This window comes from Oncorhynchus tshawytscha, linkage group LG19, assembly GCF_018296145.1.
Source record: "Oncorhynchus tshawytscha isolate Ot180627B linkage group LG19, Otsh_v2.0, whole genome shotgun sequence".
Taxonomy (NCBI): Eukaryota; Metazoa; Chordata; class Actinopteri; order Salmoniformes; family Salmonidae; genus Oncorhynchus; species Oncorhynchus tshawytscha.
Window position 1 is genome coordinate 21834744 of NC_056447.1, and position 20405 is coordinate 21855148.

General features: G+C 41.3%; 1 protein-coding gene across 1 annotated transcript; it reads left to right on the plus strand.

Annotated features, from left to right (window-relative positions):
* Positions 1-1161: 1161 nt before the first annotated feature.
* gins3 (GINS complex subunit 3) lies at positions 1162-16024 on the plus strand. Its single transcript, XM_024379253.2, has 3 exons — positions 1162-1467; positions 8024-8257; positions 15419-16024. The coding sequence occupies exons 1-3, from the start codon at positions 1297-1299 to the stop codon at positions 15647-15649; spliced, it is 636 nt and encodes a 211-aa protein (XP_024235021.1). The 5' UTR covers positions 1162-1296; the 3' UTR covers positions 15650-16024.
* The last annotated feature ends 4381 nt before the right edge of the window (positions 16025-20405 follow it).

Consider the following 20405-nt stretch of genomic DNA (forward strand, 5'->3'; position numbering starts at 1 on the left):
TAACATGCAGATGGCACAGCATTCATATTTCTCACCATATACGGCATTGTTGAGATTATTGACTCATGAGTAATTATGGGATTAGGCCTACTAAATCTCATCCTGTTGATTAGTAGCCTTCATGTATTTCCCCCCAAATAGTCCTAATTGTTATTGGCATAAATTATTGCCTAACTGTTTATTAGCCTACTGTTAAATAAATTATAAATGAACAAACAATGAACACTATTCACCATTTATAAATCCAGTAAACAATTTGTAAGGTGCCAGAATGTAAAATAAACTACCACTGTGTGTTTCTCAAAAAGCAATCTGACTGAGAAAACGGTGTATCATTCCATGGTATCGCAGTTGAAAGACAAAGGATAGCCTATAGGCCTACGGAACAGTCAGAGGTATTTACTTTGCCTTCTTTTATTAATGTGGGCCACTGTGCCAGGAAACACACATCAAATGTGTGCATGTGTGTTAACAATCTCTTTGATTTAGGCTACACGTGATACAGGTTGGCCTATGTGTCTGAATGTGTGGGTTTGAGTGACAGCACAGTCAGGGGCGACAGACACCTGTCACTCCCATTCACTCATGCAACAAGGCAGTCTAACTAACAGTATATCAGAATGTCATATCTCAGGTCAAAATAACCCAATTAGGCCATCCTTGTTGATGTGATCATTAAACATACCCCCCCCACACACACACACACACACACAACACACACACAAACACCAACCTACAAGATAAATATTTGAACTGCTTCATACAAAGGCGACCTTGGGACCTCCACTGGCTAAATTAGTAATTGCAAGTTACTAATCACTCACCATCACTTAAACTTGCATTGTTGTTGCAAAGAAATACATGCCACCTCAGATAGACTGAACAGCATGGTTATCTTCAGAATGAATAACGTGTTTTAGCCTATATGATCAGTGAAAAATATAGCTCCTCTGCTAATAATGCACGGAGAATTGAGTTATTTTTTTTTTAAAGAACAAAGAAAAATAAGCATTAAGCATATGTCTTTCATGTGCACGTCTTTCATGTACTCTTCTCATAAGAACCAGTAATTATAGGTTAAATGTTAAGAAAGCGCTCTGTTTTATCCGATTGTTTTGACTGTCGAAAATCGATTGCTCTCGCCTGACTCAAAAGCGGACTGTTGCGCAAGTCGGGTCAATTCGAAGTTTCGCGCCAAACCAGGGAAGCAAAGTGTAAACAGTCCCACACAGCAGAAGTTAGCTACCTCGCTAATAACTGGGCAGATATCTACTTTTGAACTACTGTGAGTTTTTAATGGAAACACATTCGTACCTTCCCGTGCCTCCCGGGGTGGGGATGGAAGAGAATTTCTTATCTCTTGATGACATTTTGCTTTCTCACGAGAGGCTACCCAGTCGGACAGAATGCACATTTCCCCGACTGGGATTCCTGGAGAAATCGAGTGACTCGCGAGACATTCAAGAGGTCAGTCGAACATGTGAAACAAACCACATCCGATAATGTTACTGTGTAGCCATTAATCTCACCACCTGTGGCTGTTAGCTAGCTAACTAGTTATCGTTTTAGTTATCCACTTGTTATTCCTGCTGGTCATTCAGTCACCTCGTTCACTAGCCCTAGATCATGACCCATTACATTACACAAGTCACTGGAGGAAAGCACAATTAAAAATACGTATTTTCTAGGCGTTTAAGTTCACTTCAATTTTGTTTCTGATTAAAGCAAGAAAGGTATTTCATGTTTAAAATGCATATTTTACAGGATGTTGAAAAGGCGTCTTTTCCGGACGTTGACAATTTTTTGTCTTCCGGAAGTTGAAATAAGGTTTTATTTTAGGTTCTGAAAGAAAGTTGAAAATTAGTCAATTATAGACCTTTGTTTGGGCCAAATAAGGCTCGTCCATACCGGACAAAATCTGAACCAAACAGACTGGTGATGCACTGGTGATTTTAGCATGTAAATCTTGGTGGGGCAACAAAAAAAAAAAGTGGGAGATGCATGCCAGCAAAGCCACTACACAATACATTAATTGCACTATAACGGTGACAAACGGTGCCTACATAAAGCTGCAGTCCTAACTTCTTACCACTGCTACACCTGGCTATCAGCGGAGCCTTGTCTGCCGCAAAACAGTTAATTCAGCCTAATTTACTACCTTTAAAACAAAACAGCTGACTTGCTTAAACAAATGTAGTTTCTACAGACAATTTAGATGTACAAACTATGGCATAAGGGGGCGACGAGCAGATAAAAGGCAATTTCGATTTAAGACATTATTGAGCGAGCTAAGACTGAAGTAGTCAATTTTGAAATGTACAGCGACAGAATTCAGAACATGGGCCGTTCTTAGTGTATTCTCCCTGTACAGCAAGTCAGAACCGTAGGATAAATACAGGGGGCATATAAGCAGACAATGAAAGCTCTTCCAAAATGTGTTGATTACATTTCTCTAAAACACATTATAGGCTACATGTGCACCACCAAATCAGAACAGTAGGTCGAAATTAAGAGGGGTAAATAGACACAATTTAGTGTAAGGCACATGGGATACTAACAGCTTACTACACAACATACTCCTAGTATTACTTTCATAGCTACAGTATGGATATCTCCCTGGCATATTACAGCATTTATGCAGCAGCATACAATACATTGTTGGACTCACCTTGTGCTGTGCTCACTTGAACAGGAAGGTGGTGTGGCGGTCCTTTGGCAAATTTTGTCATCAAAGTCTGTAATTCTCTGGATTTATAGTGCTTTCAAGACAACAGGAACTCTGGGGGGGAGGTTGAATCATGATGACGTCAGTGATCTTCAGGTCGTAGCTCTAGAAAGAGGCCCGAGTTTCGAATTTACAATTTCGAGTTGGATAAAAGTTCAAAACGTATTTTCCCAGTTGTAGCTCATTTTTCCTGAGTTCCCAGTTGTCTTAAACTCACTAAAGCCAGATTTTTCAGTTCGGAGTTAGTTGTTTTGAGCGCTGCACAAATCATGCTTCATTGACAGCATGGCCAATGTTGAATATTTAAGATTAAGGGTCTCTTTTCCTAGTTTAAAATAATAGACTTTGGACCACACAGCCACTCCACAGAATAGCATTGCTTTGCAAAACTTGCAGTTAGCCACACTGAATCCTTCCAAACCACTCATTGTTGAATTTGAGATTTCCTTGTGTAATGTTTATGTCCAATGGCCGATGAGCACCTATACGTTTTATCTATAATTTATTTTCATTATTTTCCTTCATACAACAAGGATTACAAAGGATTTATCAGTAGATTGTCAACTTGATTCATGATGATGACTGCTAGCTAAGATTTTGAAAGTATGATGTTGACATGATCAGTCAAATCAAAGCTACTGTACACGTAATGTGATTTGACTTCATTTGATCTGTGGCTTATGACATTGAGCCTTCTTGGTTGGGCACTTCTAATGGAACTCTATGGCAGAAACCAAGGGGCTAGAATTTTCTAGCTGTACCCTTAGACTTGGCTGTGATGTGGTGTCCCCATGAGTGACAGAACACTGAGCCGATCACGGCGCAACACTCCGTATTTTCTCCTGGCTTGCCCCACCACCACAGAAAGCACTGACCTAGGCTGAAACACCTGGATTTTGAGCTGCCTTCCCCAAGAAAACAAGAGACCATGTTTATGTAGCTTTTTTAACTCCATTATATATATTTTTTTGCATTGTTTGCAAACTGATGTGACATGTATAAATGCCAAAATAGCATGCAAAAAAGGACTGCCCGCCACTGCGTAAATGATTGGTTCAGCTACCCAACTTTATCAGGTGTTATTGCGAGCCTATTTGTAATGTGTTTACAACAGCGGGAAATACAGAAGTATTTTATTTAGTAAAAAATGGACCGATACAAACTTGAAACCACTAATGACAATGGGGTAAAACTCCTGGACAACAGTTGTGATTGTCCATTCCAAATGGTCCCTTTTACTTTGACCTGTCCTGTTTTTAGGAGTTGTTTGTTCACATGCCAGTGCATTTTTATTTTGGTTGAACGCCATTTAGGTTAGGCTATTTGATCTGAGAAACCTGCATGATGTAAAAAGTGTCCTTCTCAAAATGTATGACAATGTAATATTTCAAGCCTGTAGGCTACAGAAAGGCCACATACACTTTCTACAGTGGTTCCTCCTTTAAAAGTTGTGAGCTTGCACTGCGGGACTTAGAGGTACCCAGCTTCACGGCCTCGTTGTTCCAGACCACCACAAGGGGGAGTTAGAGCACTCATTGTGCATTTGGGTTCCAAGGTTTTTATATGACCTATCATATCGAGTGGTTCCAATGACGAATTTTGACGCAAGCCACCCTTGCCTTGTGGCGTCCTTCAACAAAGATGGCTGACAACATTATTGTGGAACCAGATGTAAGTTGTTCTAACGCGGGGGAATAAACGACTTGTGTAGAATGTAAACCTCGATGCTGTCAACTGTGTTTATGTCTGCGTCGCGTAATGGAAAAAATAAAAACTTCTGGCCTAGCGATCGATGACAAACGAGCTCGCTGCCCAGGCTTGCATAATTACAAAGAGGAGATTCTCCTGATTTAAGATGGTGCCCGTGAAACAGGTTTGCTTCCGTCCCTCTCCTCGCCCCTACCTGGGCTCAAACCAGGGACCCTCTGCACACACAGACAACAGCCACCCTCGAAGTATCGTGACCCATCGCTCCACAAAAGCCACGGCCCATGCAGAGCAAGGGGAACAACTACTTCAAAGTCTCAGTGAGTGACGTCCCCGATTTGAAACGCTATTAGCGCGCACCTCGCTAACTAGCTATCCAATTCAAAAAGGTAACACCCGACTTGAAAAAAATCTAAATATACACATTGCGAAATTGTTTCCAGCAGCACATTTCCAGTCACCAACGCTCTGGTTAACACGAAAAATGCCTTACCAGCTCTGCTAGGGTGAGTAAAATGGTCAGAGTAGTCTCATTTGTGTCTGGAAGTAGCTAGCCAATGTTAGCTTGGGTGCTTGACTGCTGGAACGCTCAAATCAACCCTACTCCTCGGCCCGAAGGTCCAGTGTGTGCTCTGAGAGTGAAATGGTCTGAATTTACAAACAATTTTTCTCTGAATGGAAACACCATGATATTAATCAAATTAAGCCACATTTCTTCAAATCAATCCCATATACTATGTTATTACAAAAAAGGTTTTAAATTCTCTGGCATGCCAGTACGGAATACTATCAAACGCTTCTCAAAGATGCCCTCTGGTGGTCAAACTAGCAACTAACTTGCAGTAACTGAAGAAATGGCTGAGAATTAAATGACCTGCCACAGAATGCTGCAGCAGCACGCAGGGTGTGCCGCAGTGTGACGCAACTTTTAGAGGAACCACTGTACCATGTCCTACGTCTGCTGTATGATATTTATTTTTATGTGGTGGAGCGCTGCAGTAATGCGTCTCTCGAACAGCACCCCGAAGAGGTGCGCTGGGAATGGACAAGCAAAATATTTTGCGCCCCTACCTTACACAAAGTGTGAACTGCTTATCACAGGGTGGCATCATCCCCCACCTAAAAATTGTATTTATTACATTTTTATTTAACCTTTTTATTTAAATAGTAAAGTCAGTTAAAAACAAATTCTTATTTACAATGACGGCCTAACCCGGACGACATTGGGACTCCCAATCACAGCCGGTTGTAATACAGCCTGGACTCGAACTAGGGTCTGTAGTGATGCCTCTAGTACTGAGAGGCAGTGCCTTAGACCGCTGCGCCACTCGGAAGTCCATATGCTACTGGTTGAGAGAAATTGTCATTGTTTTTGGGCAGAATTCTGGGAGGTTTTGTGTTGTTGTTGGAGGTGAGTATTGGTCAGTTTAGTGCAGAAAATGCAGCCCTGATCGATCTGCCTAATGAGTGGGGTGGCCGTGGTGTTATGAAGGGGGGAGTTTTGTTAAGAGCCGTGACCACAGATAGTTATAAACATCTTTGCCTCGACGCTCAGTCTAAACATTAGCATGCATCGCTTGTGGTACGGTTTTGGAAGCATAAGGACCTTTCATATAGGTGAGAAATATTTATTTAAAAAAAAATTAAAGGTGAAATTTATACACTTTTTTTTATTTTTTTTAAATGCTGTGGATTGTTTCGAATCACAAGCTCGTGGGCCTATGCCTATTTGGGAAGCCCCACAATTTGGGCAGCTGATTGTGGCAATAGGCCTAGTTGATAATAACGTTTTAGTTTCTGAAAATCATTGTCAGGTGGGTTAATCATAAAAATCGGAAATAAAATGATCACTTTTAGATGTTTAAGTCAACTAATGCCGTATCACCAGCCCCTGCCATATGGACACATTGATACACCATGATCCATTGGTGGCTAAAGAAATGAGTACATGGAACTCATAGCCCATTTTAATTCCTATTTTTATGATTAACCACTTGACAATGATTACTTAAACTACAGCTTTATTATTGAAATGAAAACCATTCCACAAAATATGCATATGAAAATCATAACTGGCACGCAGAATAGTAGAAATGGCCGGATAAATTGTAATTGGATATTGCCTATAGACTACTTTGAAGCAAGGTAAGCCATGCCTCATAACTACTCCAGCAGCAACCAGCTGAGGAGTTGCAGGAGAAATCCAGCTCAAAATAGGCTCTGTATGTTCTGCGTGTGTGATAGTCATCATGTGTCTTATCCATCCAATTTAATTCCACTAAATTATGCAAATGAACCTATAGGCCGATAAGCGTGATGGTCAAATGTATTTCCATCAATAAATAAAAAGCATTACTTTACAATGGGATTTTTTTTTTATCCCAGTCATTATGGCCGGTAACAGGATTTTTAAAATATTTTTTTTAAACTTTATCAGAAAAAAAGTCGGCCATTGCCTGCTAATGGAAACCCTGTCAGGGATATGAGTCTAGCTAAGTTGTAAAGTACGTTGGAGCTGTTTTACAGAAACATTTAATGCAATCTCATTGGCTTGTAGTGGCCTTGTTGTTTGAGCAAGAGTTTTGGAAAATATTGCATTTTGAAGACGTGCATCCATAGACGCGATATAGCAAATTTGGTGCGAGTGGTTCTGGAGAAGATGTTTTAACATTAGAAATGATCCAAAAATGTATCAAAAGCAAAAAAAATAATGTTCTGGTATTTGGCAAGCGTGGTAAAGACTACAGAAGTAGCTAATTCTAGTCCTGATGGTCTCAGTGGGCCCACAGCTTGAACCCCGGCATTGCTGCTTGCAGGTGTATTTCTCATGATTAATAGGAGACAAATATAAGCACCCACATTGTGTAGCTATAGACCCATATAATGTCATAAAGTCATTAGCCTTGTGCGTGGCCAAACTGAAATGCATTTTGGGGAGATGTTTGTTGTCACTGTATACAGTTTATTAGGTATACCAAATGGTTCGCTCCTACAGACTGTGTGTCATGTGGCTGTGGCTTGCTATATAAATCAGGCAGACAGGCGCCGATGCAATTCAGTTACTGTTCGATTGAATGTTAGAATGGGCAAAACAAGTGACCTAATCCAGTGGTTCTCAATCCTCTCCTTGGGGACCCCCAGCCATTTAATCTATTTCAGAGCTAGCACACCTTTTTCAACTTGTCAACTAATGATCAATCTCTTGATCAATCCCTTGACTATGTGAATCAGGTGAGCTAGTTGAGGGTTACTACAAAATTGTGAAACATCTGAGGGTGCCCGAGAAGAAGTTAGAGTACCAATGACCTGAGTGACTTTGAGCGTAAGCAGCATGACTCCATGGCCACATCATGCCTGGTCTCAACGGTACAGGCTGATGGTGTAATGGTGTGGGGAATGTTTTCCTGGCACATGTTAGGTCTATTGATACCAATTGAGCAATGTGTCCATGCCCCAAAGAATTCAGTCTGTTCTGGAGGTAAAGTGGGTCCGGCCCGGTACTTGATGGGTGTGCCTAATAAGGGTATATATCTAACTAGCGATGTTATTTTTGATCCATCACCAAAATAATATTTTTCTCCGGTCTTCCAGGGTACGAAGATGGAGATGCCCCTGTTCCTGGCAAAGGGCTTGTATGAGAGGAAGAGGCGTGTTGTCTCAGTGGAGCTGCCTAAGGTCTACAAAGAGGGCTGGAGGACTGTGTTCAACGCAGACCCCACTGTAGTAGACCTTCACAAGATGGGACCCTATTACTATGGCCTCGGCTCCCAGTTGCTGCACTTTGACAGCCCTGAGAATCCGGAGATTGCCCAGGCAGTACTTCAGGTGAGTACAGCACACAAACAGTGATATCAGAGGGTATAAATATCTCACTGCTCACTCCACTACCCCCCCCGACAGTTCAGGTGTTATTAACTTTGGCTGCTAGCTGAAACTTTCCTTTGACCCCCCCAGAAACTGTGCATATCCCAACTAACATTCCTTGTTTTATTAGTCTGCTGTTGATACAGTCCCAAAATGTTTGGCTAGTCAGCAATCAGGTTATCAAGATATAGAACTTTCAAAATACAGAAAGTGTCACAGTATGATGCGTTTTGCATGAATGGAGTTTTCCTTCCATATCAATCATGGGGTGATATTGTAATATCACTCTTTTACCATCATCATTGATTTCATATAAGGGAGAAGTGTATAGAGAATTGTGCAAACCGATTCTGGGGAAAAGGTTTTTGAAGACTGTACAATTTTAAACATACTGGCCCTGTGCAGAAACCCAACTCCTGCCTCATTGGTGCTACTACCATAACAAAATTATTTCTCACTGATCTTTATCTATTTGTGCTAGAGGTCGACCGAATATGATTTTTCAACGCCGATACCGATTATTGGCGGACCAAAAAAAGCCGATACCGATTAATCTGACGATTTTAAAAATAAATAAATAATAATAAATACTTTTTTTTTTTTTTGTAATAATGAAAATTACAACAATACTGAATGAACACTTATTTTAACTTAATATAATACATCCATAAAATCAATTTAGCCTCAAATAAATAATGAAACATGTTCAATTTGGTTTAAATAATGCAAAAACAAAGTGTTGGAGAAGAAAGTAAAAGTGCAATATGTGCCATGTAAGAAAGCTAACGTTTAAGTTCCTTGCTCAGAACATGAGAACATATGAAAGCTGGTGGTTCCTTTTAACATGAGTCTTCAATATTCCCAGGTAAGACGTTTTAGGTTGTAGGAATTATATTTCTTTCTATCCTATACGATTTGTATTTCATATACCTTTGACTATTGGATGTTCTTATAGGCACTTTAGAATTGCCAGTGTAACAAGATAGCTTCTGTCCCTCTCCTTTCTCCTACCTGGCCTCGAACCAGGAACACAACGACAACAGCCACCCTCGAAGCAGCGTTACCCATGCAGTGCAAGGGGAACAACCACTCCAAATCTCAGTGCGAGTGACTTTTGAAACGCTATTAGCACGCACCCCGCTAACTAGCTAGCCATTTCACATCGTTTACACCAGCCTAATCTCGGGAGTTGATAGGCTTGAAGTCATAAACAGCTGCTGGCAAACGCACGAAAGTGCTGTTTGAATGAATGCTTACGAGCCTGCTGCTGCCTACCATCGCTCAGTCAGACTGCTCTATCAAATCATAGACTTAGTTATAACATGATAACACACAGAAATACGAGCCGTAGGTCATTAATATGGTCAAATCCCGAAACTATCATCTCGAAAACAAGACGTTTATTCTTTTAGTGAATTACGGAACCGTTCCGTATTTTACCTAACAGGTGGCATCCATAAGTCTAAATATTCCTGTTGCATTGCGCAACCTTCAATATTATGTCATAATTACGTAAAATTCTGGCAAATTAGTCGGCCCAAACTGTTGCATATACACTGACTCTGCGTGCAATGAACGCAAGAGAAGTGACACAATTTCACCTGGTTAATATTGCCTGCTAACATTTAATTTATTTTAGCTAAATATGCAGGTTTAAAAATACACTGCTCAAAAAAATAAAGGGAACACTTAAACAACACAATGTAACTCCAAGTCAATCATACTTCTGTGAAATCAAACTGTCCACTTAGGAAGCAACACTGATTGACAATAAATTTCACATGCTGTTGTGCAAATGGAATAGACAACAGGTGGAAATTATAGGCAATTAGCAAGACACCCCCAATAAAGGAGTGGTTCTGCAGGTGGTAACCACAGACCACTTCTCAGTTCCTATGCTTCCTGGCTGATGTTTTGGTCACTTTTGAATGCTGGCGGTGCTTTCACTCTAGTGGTAGCATGAGACAGAGTCTACAACCCACACAAGTGGCTCAGGTAGTGCAGCTCATCCAGGATGGAACATCATTGCGAGCTGTGGCAAGAAGGTTTGCTGTGTCTGTCAGCGTAGTGTCCAGAGCATGGAGGCGCTACCAGGAGACAGGCCAGTAAATCAGGAGACCTGTAGGAGGGCAACAACCCAGCAGCAGGACCGCTACCTCCGCCTTTGTTCAAGGAGGAGCAGGAGGAGCACTGCCAGAGCCCTGCAAAATGACCTCCAGCAGGCCACAAATGTGCATGTGTCTGCTCAAACGGTCAGAAACAGACTCCATGAGGGTGGTATGAGGGCCCGACGTCCACAGGTGGGGGGTTGTGTTTACAGCCCAACACCGTGCAGGACGTTTGGCATTTGCCAGAGAACACCAAGATTGGCAAATTCACCACTGGTGCCCTGTGCTCTTCACAGATGAAAGCAGGTTCACACAGAGCACATGTGACAGACGTGACAGTCTAGAGACGCCGTGGAGAACGTTCTGCTGCCTGCAACATCCTCCAGCATGACCGGTTTGGCGGTGGGTCAGTCATGGTGTGGGGTGGCATTTCTTTGGGTGGGCAGCACAGCCCTCCATATGCTCGCCAGAGGTAGCCTGACTGCCATTAGGTACAGAGATGAGATCCTCAGACCCCTTGTGAGACCATATGCTGGTGCGGTTGGCCCTGGGTTCCTCCTAATGCAAGACTATGCTAGACCTCATGTGGCTGGAGTGCGTCAGCAGTTCCTGCAAGAGGAAGGCATTGATGCTATGGACTGGCCCGCCCGTTCCCCAGACCTGAATCCAATTGAGCACATCTGGGACATCATGTCTCGCTCCATCCACCAACGCCACGTTGCACCACAGACTGTTCAGGAGTTGGCGGATGCTTTAGTCCAGGTCTGGGAGGAGATCCCTCCGGAGACCATCCGCCACCTCATCAGGAGCATGCCCAGGCGTTGTAGGGAGGTCATACAGGCACGTGGAGGCCACACACACTACTGAGCCTCATTTTGACTTGTTTTAAGGACATTACATCAAAGTTTGATCAGCCTGTAGTGTGGTTTTCCACTTTAATTTTGAGTGTGACTCCAAATCCAGACCTCCATGGGTTGATAAATTTGATTTCCATTTATAATTTTTGTGTGATTTTGTTGTCAGCACATTCAACTATATAAAGAAAAAAGTATTTAATAAGAATATTTCATTCATTCAGATCTAGGATGTGTTATTTTAGTGTTCCATTTATTTTTTTGCGCAGTGTATATACTTCTATGTATTGATTTTAAGAAAGGCATTGATGTTTATGGTTAGGTGCACATTGGAGCAACGATACGCACCACATCGATTATATGCAAAGCAGGACACGCTAGATAAACTAGTAATATCATCAACCATGTGATAATGATTGATTTTTATAAGATAAGTTTAATGCTTGCTAGCAACTTACCTTGGCTTACTGCATTTGCGTAACAGGCAGTCTCCTCGTGGAGTGCAACGAGAGGCAGGTATTTAGAGCGTTGGACCAGTTAACCGTAAGGTTGCAAGATTGAATCCCCTGAGCTGACAAGGTAAAAATCTGTCATTCTGCCCCTGAACGAGGCAGTTAACCCACCGTTCCTAGGCCGTCATTGAAAATAAGAATGTGTTCTTAACTGACTTACCTAGTTAAATAAAGGTGTAAAAAAAAAAAAAACATCCAAATCGGTGTCCAAAAATACAGATTTCCGATTATTATGAAAACTTGAAATCGGCCCCAATTAATCGGCCATTCCGATGTAATCGGTCAACCTCTAATTTGTACCCTTTTAGTTGTATAATATCACTAGAAAGTTTATGATTGAGTCACCACCCAGGTCAAATGGTTGGACACGCTGACAAACCAATTCAGTGTTATGTCCCATAGTCAGCCACTAGGTGGTGCTATGTGATCGAATTGTCATCATTGACTAAAAGGCTGCGTAGTGTTGTTTTGTTGCTGGGCAGACTGACAAATCACATCAGTCATCTTTGAAAAACAATCACTTCAAGTGAATCCAACAGGATTATTAGTTGTCTCTCTGCATCCACAAAGGATGACTGAGTTTCATCAAATGTTTTTATTCACCTCTTCTATCTCCTTCATGTATGTATACTGGTTGTGTGTATTTTTCTTTGGTGGTGTTTATATTAACCTCCCTCTTTATTCACCTCTTGTATTTTCTTGAGCTCTTGGTATGCTTGTGTGTATTTCTTGTTGGTGGGGTTGATGTGAAACATTATATTCTCATGGCTTAACCCAATGATGTTTGTTAACTCTGTATTGCTGATTCTATGTAATTGGCCATTGAGAGGCTTTGAAGCCACCAGTCAGCCATATTGGCACACTCCAGTAGGAGCTGTCCTCCCATAGGAATCAATGGAATTCTACAGTATTTCAATGAATTGTTTCAAGGACAGAATGACATGTATTCACATTATTTGCAGTGGGGAGAGTAACATTAGTCATCCATTTTTTTTATATATATGTGTGTGTGTGTGTGTGTGTGTGTGTGTATATGTATGTATGTATGTATATATGTATATGTGTATATATATATATGTGTGTATATATGTGTGTGTGTGTGTGTGTGTGTGTGTGTGTGTGTGTGTGTGTGTGTATATGTATGTAAGTGTATATGTATGTATGTATGTATATGTGTATATATATGTGTATATATATATATATATGTGTGTGTGTGTGTGTGTGTGTGTGTGTGTTTATTTTTTAGCTCATAATGTAATTTTTAAAGTATGCATTTAAATGTGCAATAGTCTCCCGATTGGCGCAGCGGTCAAAGGCACTGCAGTGCTAGAGACGGTTTGGCCGGCCGGGATGTCCTTGTCCCATCGTGCTCTAACGACTGCTTGTGGCGGGCCGGGCGCATGCATGCTGACTTCGGTCGCCAGTTGTACGGTGTTTCTTCCAACACACTGGTGCGGCTGGCTTCCGGGTTAAGCGAGCAATGTGTCAAGAAGCAGTGCGGCTTGGCAGGGTCGTATTTTGGAGGAAGCATGGCTCGCGACCTTTGCCTCTCCCGAGTCTGTACGGGACTTGCAGTGATGGGGCAAGACCGTAACTACCACTTGGATATCACGAAAAAGGGGTAAAAAGTACAAAAAATAAAGGTACAATTTGAAAAAAATCACGTTGCTAAAATTCTAACAGTTTGCCCAATTTTAGTTTGACAAAACAAGCATAGAGAACCATTGTACCATCTAAACCACTGTTAAATGTCTTCTCATTAACCAAAACTATTGTATTTTCAGTGGTTTGAAGCTGGTGTACAAAACCGAAAGTAAAAGATGCAAAAACGCAACATAAGAACGGGAAGCATAGAAATGGCAAAAATAGAACAGATTTAATGCGTCTTAGACTTGCTTTCAATGACAGATCTATAACTTAAATTTCTATGTGAATATTGTCCAGGTGTCCAAAAAGTTACATATTGCAGCTTTAAGATGTCTGTAATAGAATACATGTGGCAAAAATGAATATAGACCTTGATAAATGCATTTCTGTAGTTGTATTTCTTTTAGTTTTTTTTTTTTTTACAATAGAGGGTGGGTGCCAAGATGGAGTCACTGCTTCAACACAGCTCCCCTATCAGCGTGTGTGTGTGTGTGTTGTGTGTGTTACTACCTCCGTTCAAAAGTTTGGAGTCACTTAGAAATGTATTTTTTTTAATGAAAAGAAGAAAAAATGTGTCCATTTTAAAATGGCATTAAATTGATCAGAAATACAGTGTACACATTGTTACTTTTGTTAATGACTATTATTATGGAATATCTACATAGGCCCATTATGAGCAACCATCACTCCTGTGTTCCAATGGCACGTTGTGTTAGCTAATCCAAGTTTATCATTTTAAAAGGGTAATTGATCAGTAGAAAACCCTTTTGCAATTGTGTTAGCACAGCTGAAAACTTCTGATTTAAAGAAGCAATAAAACTGGCCTTCTTTAGACTAATTGAATATCTGGAGCCAGTTGAGGACTTGTGAGGTGTCTGTTTCTCAAACTAGACACTAATGTACTTGTCCTCTTGCTCAGTTGTGCACCGGGGACTCACACTCTTTCTATTCTAGTTAGAACCAGTTTGCGCTTTTATGTGAAGAGAGTAGTACACAGCGTTGTACGAGATCTTCAGTTTCTTGGCAATTCCTCGCATGGAATAGACTGACGAGTATCAGAAGAAAGGTCTTTGTTTCTCACCATTTTGAGCCTGTAATTGAACCCACAAATGCTGACGCTCCAGATACTCAACTAACCTAAAGGCCAGTTTTATTGCTTCTTTAACCAGAACAACAGTTTTCAGCTGTGCTAAGATAGTTGCAAAAGATAATGGCCCTTTTGTAGATATTCCATAAAAAATCAGTCGTTTCCAGCTACAATAGTAATTTACAACATTAACAATGTCTACACTGTATTTCTGGTAAATGTTATGCTATTTTAATGGACCAAAAAAATGCTTTTCTTTCAAAAACAAGGACATTTCTAAGTGACCCCAAACTTTTGAACGGTAGTGTACACTGAACAAAAATATAGAAATGCAATATGTAAAGTGAGCTGAAATAACAGATCTCAGAAATGTCCCATACGCACAAAAAGCTTATTTCTCTCAACTTTTGTGCACAAATTTGTTTACATCCCAGTTAGATAGCATTTTAGCATTTGTCAACATAATCCATCCACCTGACAGGTGTGGCATATCAAGAAGCTGATTAAACAGCATGATCATTACACAGGTGCACCTTGTGCTGGGGACAGTAACAGGCCAATCTAAAATACCACAGATGTCTCAACTTTTGAGGTGGTGTACAATTGTCAGGAATGTCCACCAGAGCTGTTGCCAGAAAATTCTATGTTGATTTCTCTACCATAAGCCACCTCCATCTTTTTAGAGAAACACATTTATTGGCTAAGCCTGGCTCCCAAGTGGGTGGGCCTATGCCCACCCATGGCTACGCCGCTGCCCAGTCATGTGAAATCCTATAGATTAGGGCCTAAATTAATTTATTTCAATTGAATGATTTCTTTATATGAACTATAACTCAGTAAAATCTTTGACATTTTGTATGTTGCCTTTTATTTTTGTTCAGTATAAATCATTGGCTTAACCTCTTCACCTCCAGACATTCATTGGTCGTTTCCGCCGGACCATGGATTCCTCACAGAATGCCTACAACGAAGACACGTCAGCCCTGGTGGAGCGCTTGGATTACCTGGAGAGGGCACTGTTCAGGGCAGGGCAAAGCGGCCTCAACAGCTTCCAGAACTGGGAGAGGGGCCGCGCATCAACCATCACTGCCTCTAGCCTGGTGCTCAACTACCGCAAGAGGAAGATCACTGATCTGCAGCCCTGAGGGACTGCAAAGATGCATCCCAAATGGCACCATATTCCCTATACAGTGCACTACTTGGGCCCTGGTCAAAAGTAGTGCACTATAAAGGGAATATGGTTCCATTTGGAACTCAAAGCAACAGGCCAGAAGAGAAATGACTGAGTTGGAAGGAGAGTAGTGTGGAGGTGTGTGTGTCATAAAAGATAAACTGATTCCCACATCAAACTTAGCGTTTTGCTTTTATGTTATGGTATCTTGTGTGTTTTATTTTGAGATCTTTATACACATTCTGTACACAAATGTTTTTCAAAGACTTTGTAAATAATTCAAAAAATATCTGCTTTGTGTAATGTAAGTTTGAATTTTTATAAAATTAAAGCTACCGTAGTCTTTAAATTGGATGTCATCCTTAAAGTAAGAAATGTTGCCGTTTAACAGGAATGTTTTTTTAAAAAGTAGAGTTGCCTTATTTTGCCAATGCATGTGGCCATGCATTCCATCAGGGATGATAAGGCAAAACAACTTTTAAATGGTTGTGTAAGGATTAACAGGAATGTATTACCATATTATCTAGCTCTGCATGCATAATGAATGTAACCTACCCTTTCTTCATAAATGTCATTACTACAACAACAACTTAATGAATATATGCCAGAACTGATTTACCGCACATCTATTTAGTCTGTTTGAAAACCATCTACAGTAAATCATCATATGCTGTGTTCATAACCAAGTGGGAAGGTGGTATTTATCACACAACTGGGAAAAATCCACTGGAACGCCCCACCAACGGGTAATTATTTAACTAGGCAAGTCTATTAAGAACAAATTCTTATTTACAATGACGGCCTACCAAAAGGCCTCCTATGGGTGTTGGGTTTAAAAATATAGGACAAAACACCCATCACAACAGGAAAATAATTACTAGTGGGAAACGATCATCCCTGAGCTCAGGCTTCTTCCACACGCTAAGTAAATGACATCTAACAGCATTTTGTTAGTTAAATGCAAAAACATTTTTTAATAAAAAGCAATCTATTAATTTGGTTTTTGAACACTTGAATTGGTTACCAAGCATGATAGCTGTACTTTTAGTTTATGGTTGACGCAGTTTGTTGGCCATTAGCTGATCAGCGTTTCTCAACGTGTTCAAAGCACATGAATGTATCCAACTGGTATTTATGACTTCACAACTAGTAACAACGTTAGTCTACAGAGGAGCAGCTTGGATCTCTGCCCATAGAGAATGATGAAGGATTCTTGTCTGTCCCATTATGTCATCTGAGCACACGGGCAGCGCCATTGAGGCCATCTCCATTTTGAAGTAGTCCATGTTCCTCTACTACTTCTATGAGTTGGTAAACGGGCTGAAAAGGCACATACTGCCATCTGCAGTGTATTCAATTGGCTGATCCCTCTTGATGACCTGGATGGAATTATGTGATCATGCTCAAACAGGCTTTTGGTCACTAGACTCCTATCTATTGATCTGCCATAGAGCCTGTAGTCATAACAGCACAGAGAGTTGTTGATGCTGCTACATTAGCTACGCATTGGTTGTTATGGGACTTCATCTTTACAATGAAACTGCCGTAAGGCATGACCCAGTTAAAAGTACATCTAATTTGTACTCTGTCAGCATCAAAGTTTCAGCCTGTGAACATTTTAATCACAGGGAATGATTCTTGACTCAAAATGGGAATTGGCTAAAAAATGTCATCTCAATTTGTTTAACCTGAAATGTGGTTTGCATAATGTAATCCTCTGTTTACAGTACATATTCATGTGGTGCAGTGTCTGCATAATAATGACTGCAGTGACGGGGAGCTCTCAGGAGATGCGTTATGGCCAGCTGAAGGCGCAGGGTTTTACAACGTCAAGTTTTGAATGGTTTATTTTTGCAAAAGTGTTTTAGTGTTAATGTGTGATACATAAACGTGAGTGCGTTGACCTTGTGCTGCTGCTGTCACTCGCTAGACTTGTCTTTGTCGCAGCACTGCCTGTTCCCCAGAGGTGACATTCACACACGTCACGTTCATTTATTGTGTGTGAGAGATGATCAAAAGCTCTATCTGCGTCAAAATGCACACGGGCAAGTCCCGGTGTGCAAACCTCCGCACTTCACACACAAATGAAAGACCTGTAGGAAGCTTTCTAAAGAGAACAAGTACTGTTTACAAACAATTAAACTGTCTATCCCTGTTGAGGGGAAATGTACATACATTATGTATGGTAGTACATATGTTTCTACAGTGCAGTGACAGTCCTATATGTTCTCTCCTGTGTAAAATGCGGGTCAGCTGATGCCTGCGCTGTTAGGGAGTTGGTGATTCGATAGAAGCTATTGACGTTCCCCTCTGGGGTGTAGCTATTGATCCTGGGGACTGACCTCTGTGGGGAGGGTTTGAAGAATATTATCAACTTTTCCCTCGTCATAGACCTACGTCATAGTGTACTGTAACTTTTTATGCTGGACCATCAGGAATCTTACCAGTCCAGACCATTTGGAGGGACTCTGCAGTTCTGGTAATGGTAGAAATCTGTTGTCAGTGTTTCCTGACCAGGGAAACTCCTGGCTCTAGTCATTAGTACTGCAGAACTGAGGTTATGTTCTTAGCTCTTTAGCACAGGGCCCATTTCTCCATGTTCTTGAGGTGAGAGAGAGAATATGCCTTGGCTAGAGTAGCTTCCAATCAATGCTCCAGCGGACTAAGCCAGGGTTGTCTAGATATCTGAAGATTGTGACGCAATGCCTGAGCACCACGTGATTCTAGTGTGTGTGCTATGTAGTATGGCTGATTTGCAGGCTTCTAGAATGTTCTGGTCTGATCTTGTCTGGTGCTGTGACAACTGTCGGAGCTCTCCCTGGAGCCAAATAGAGAGACTATGCTCAGCCAAAAGATTATCAACATCAAAGGGTAGAGTTAGGGACAGAGTCCAGGAACTGACACACACAACCCAACACAGCAGCCTCTGCTTTCTGTTTAGTTTAAGGGTCTCTGACGGGTTTAAAACAAACCTGTTTGTGTACGCTTGCGCCTCACTTTCTGGGTATTATGCAGGCAGAGTTGGGCTTTTACTATGAATGTGGCTGCCAATATTCTGTTTCCATGCCATTAACAATTTAATTATCTTTTCTTTGAAGTGTACTACTGCACAGTTCCATAATAGGGCTTGTGTTTTGGGTATATCCAGCCCACATTATTTAGACTACTTTGGTCTACTACAGCACTTCTCTTTAAAGTCCTTGTCCTTATTTGAATAATGGTGGTGGGATGCTGCTGGCTTTTTGTTCTGTAACACTACATCTCATTGAAGGTTGCTTCTTCTCACCTTTCTATTTTCTGATTGTCTTCTGTAGGGTGTCTGCCCTTTTTTTACCTGCATGGCTTCACAGATCAAAGAACAACACTGAATATCAGAGGAGGCTGGTGGGATGACCTATAGGAGGACGGGCTCGTTGTAATATCTGGAATGGAATAAATTGAATGATATCGAACACATCAAACATATGGAAACCACATGTTTGACTCTGTTCTATTTATTCCATTCCACACGTTACAATGAGCTCATCCTCCTATAGCTCCTCCCACCAGCCTCCACTGCTGAATATATGCTAATGTATGGAAGCTGTTTCATTGCAAAGATAGTTGAAAAGGTACTGGAAAATAAGGTATTATAAGGAGGTGTATATGTTTTGTGTCAAATTGCACTAATGTACAGTATGTGTTTGTGCTGCTAATTGATTTATTAGGCTGCTTTCTTGGCCAGGGCGCATTTTTAAAATCGATGCTCACCGCAAAGTGACCTTCCTGCTTCAATTATAAATGAAATAATAAGATGTCCAACATCTGACAGATTTCTTTATTTATGTCTTGAACGACACCACCCAACGACATAAAGCGTCTGGATTAATCAGGACCTCCACCTCAGTGAGGTGAAACGTTAACACGAGCGACTAAAAGTAAACTTTTGACGAGCTTTACTTTTCCTGCGAGATGACGCCTTCCTCTTATCCTCACTACAGGGAGCATGTAGCCTAGCTACATCAATATAACTATCCCTGCATCTGTCTGCTTTCTCCTCCTCTCTGTCTCCTCAGACTCCCATGTCTGCGTGAGAGCTGTGCACGTTCCAGGGGTTTCTGTAAGAGAACAGAGGTGTAGCGAGTGAGAGGTGCTGAGGCGCACATTGCATCCACATCGCAGTGATGAGGTGTGTCAGGATTAGCCGTATCTGAGTGAACGCCCCCACACGGCTCTTCAAATTGGTATAATCTCCCCCCCGCTGCGCACTCTGGCACGGACACATGGGCTGGAGGTGGGAGGGTAGAGAGAGAAGAATATATTCTTCCCAATATTATCTAATGCGACAAACATTGGTATTGTATAGGCTGAGTGTAGACTGATAAGTAGTGATAATGGAAAAACGGCGACACAGAACCATTGGTTACCCATGTGATGACGCACAGCTTGGCTAAACTACCTATGAACGCTCTATAAAGTATACCATAATGTACATGTAAAATGTTACCACTAATCCATCTCTTTTTGTCTTGATTGATTCTCTGCATTCTCCCTGGTTCCCTCCGTCTTCTCTACCTCTCTGTCGGTGGATTGTATGTAGCGCTGGGTGTTCTGTCCATGGACAAGTGAGCTTCTCAAGAGAAGTGGTCTCCATAAATACATCAGAGCAGAGCCACTCTCGCTGCCTGAGAGCTGCCCATTCTCAGCATAACACACAGATGAGTCAGAGTTGTACTGCAGGAGGAATACTG

What these genes read in the sequence shown, in the direction of transcription:
- gins3 (XM_024379253.2), top strand. Translation starts at nt 1,297, where the DNA reads ATGGAAACACATTCGTACCTTCCCGTGCCTCCCGGGGTGGGGATGGAA. An exon ending in ACTCGCGAGACATTCAAGAG is followed by an intron (nt 1,468 to 8,023) that starts GTCAGTCGAACA and finishes CCGGTCTTCCAG; the next exon opens with GGTACGAAGATGGAGATGCC. An exon ending in TTGCCCAGGCAGTACTTCAG is followed by an intron (nt 8,258 to 15,418) that starts GTGAGTACAGCA and finishes CTTCACCTCCAG; the next exon opens with ACATTCATTGGTCGTTTCCG.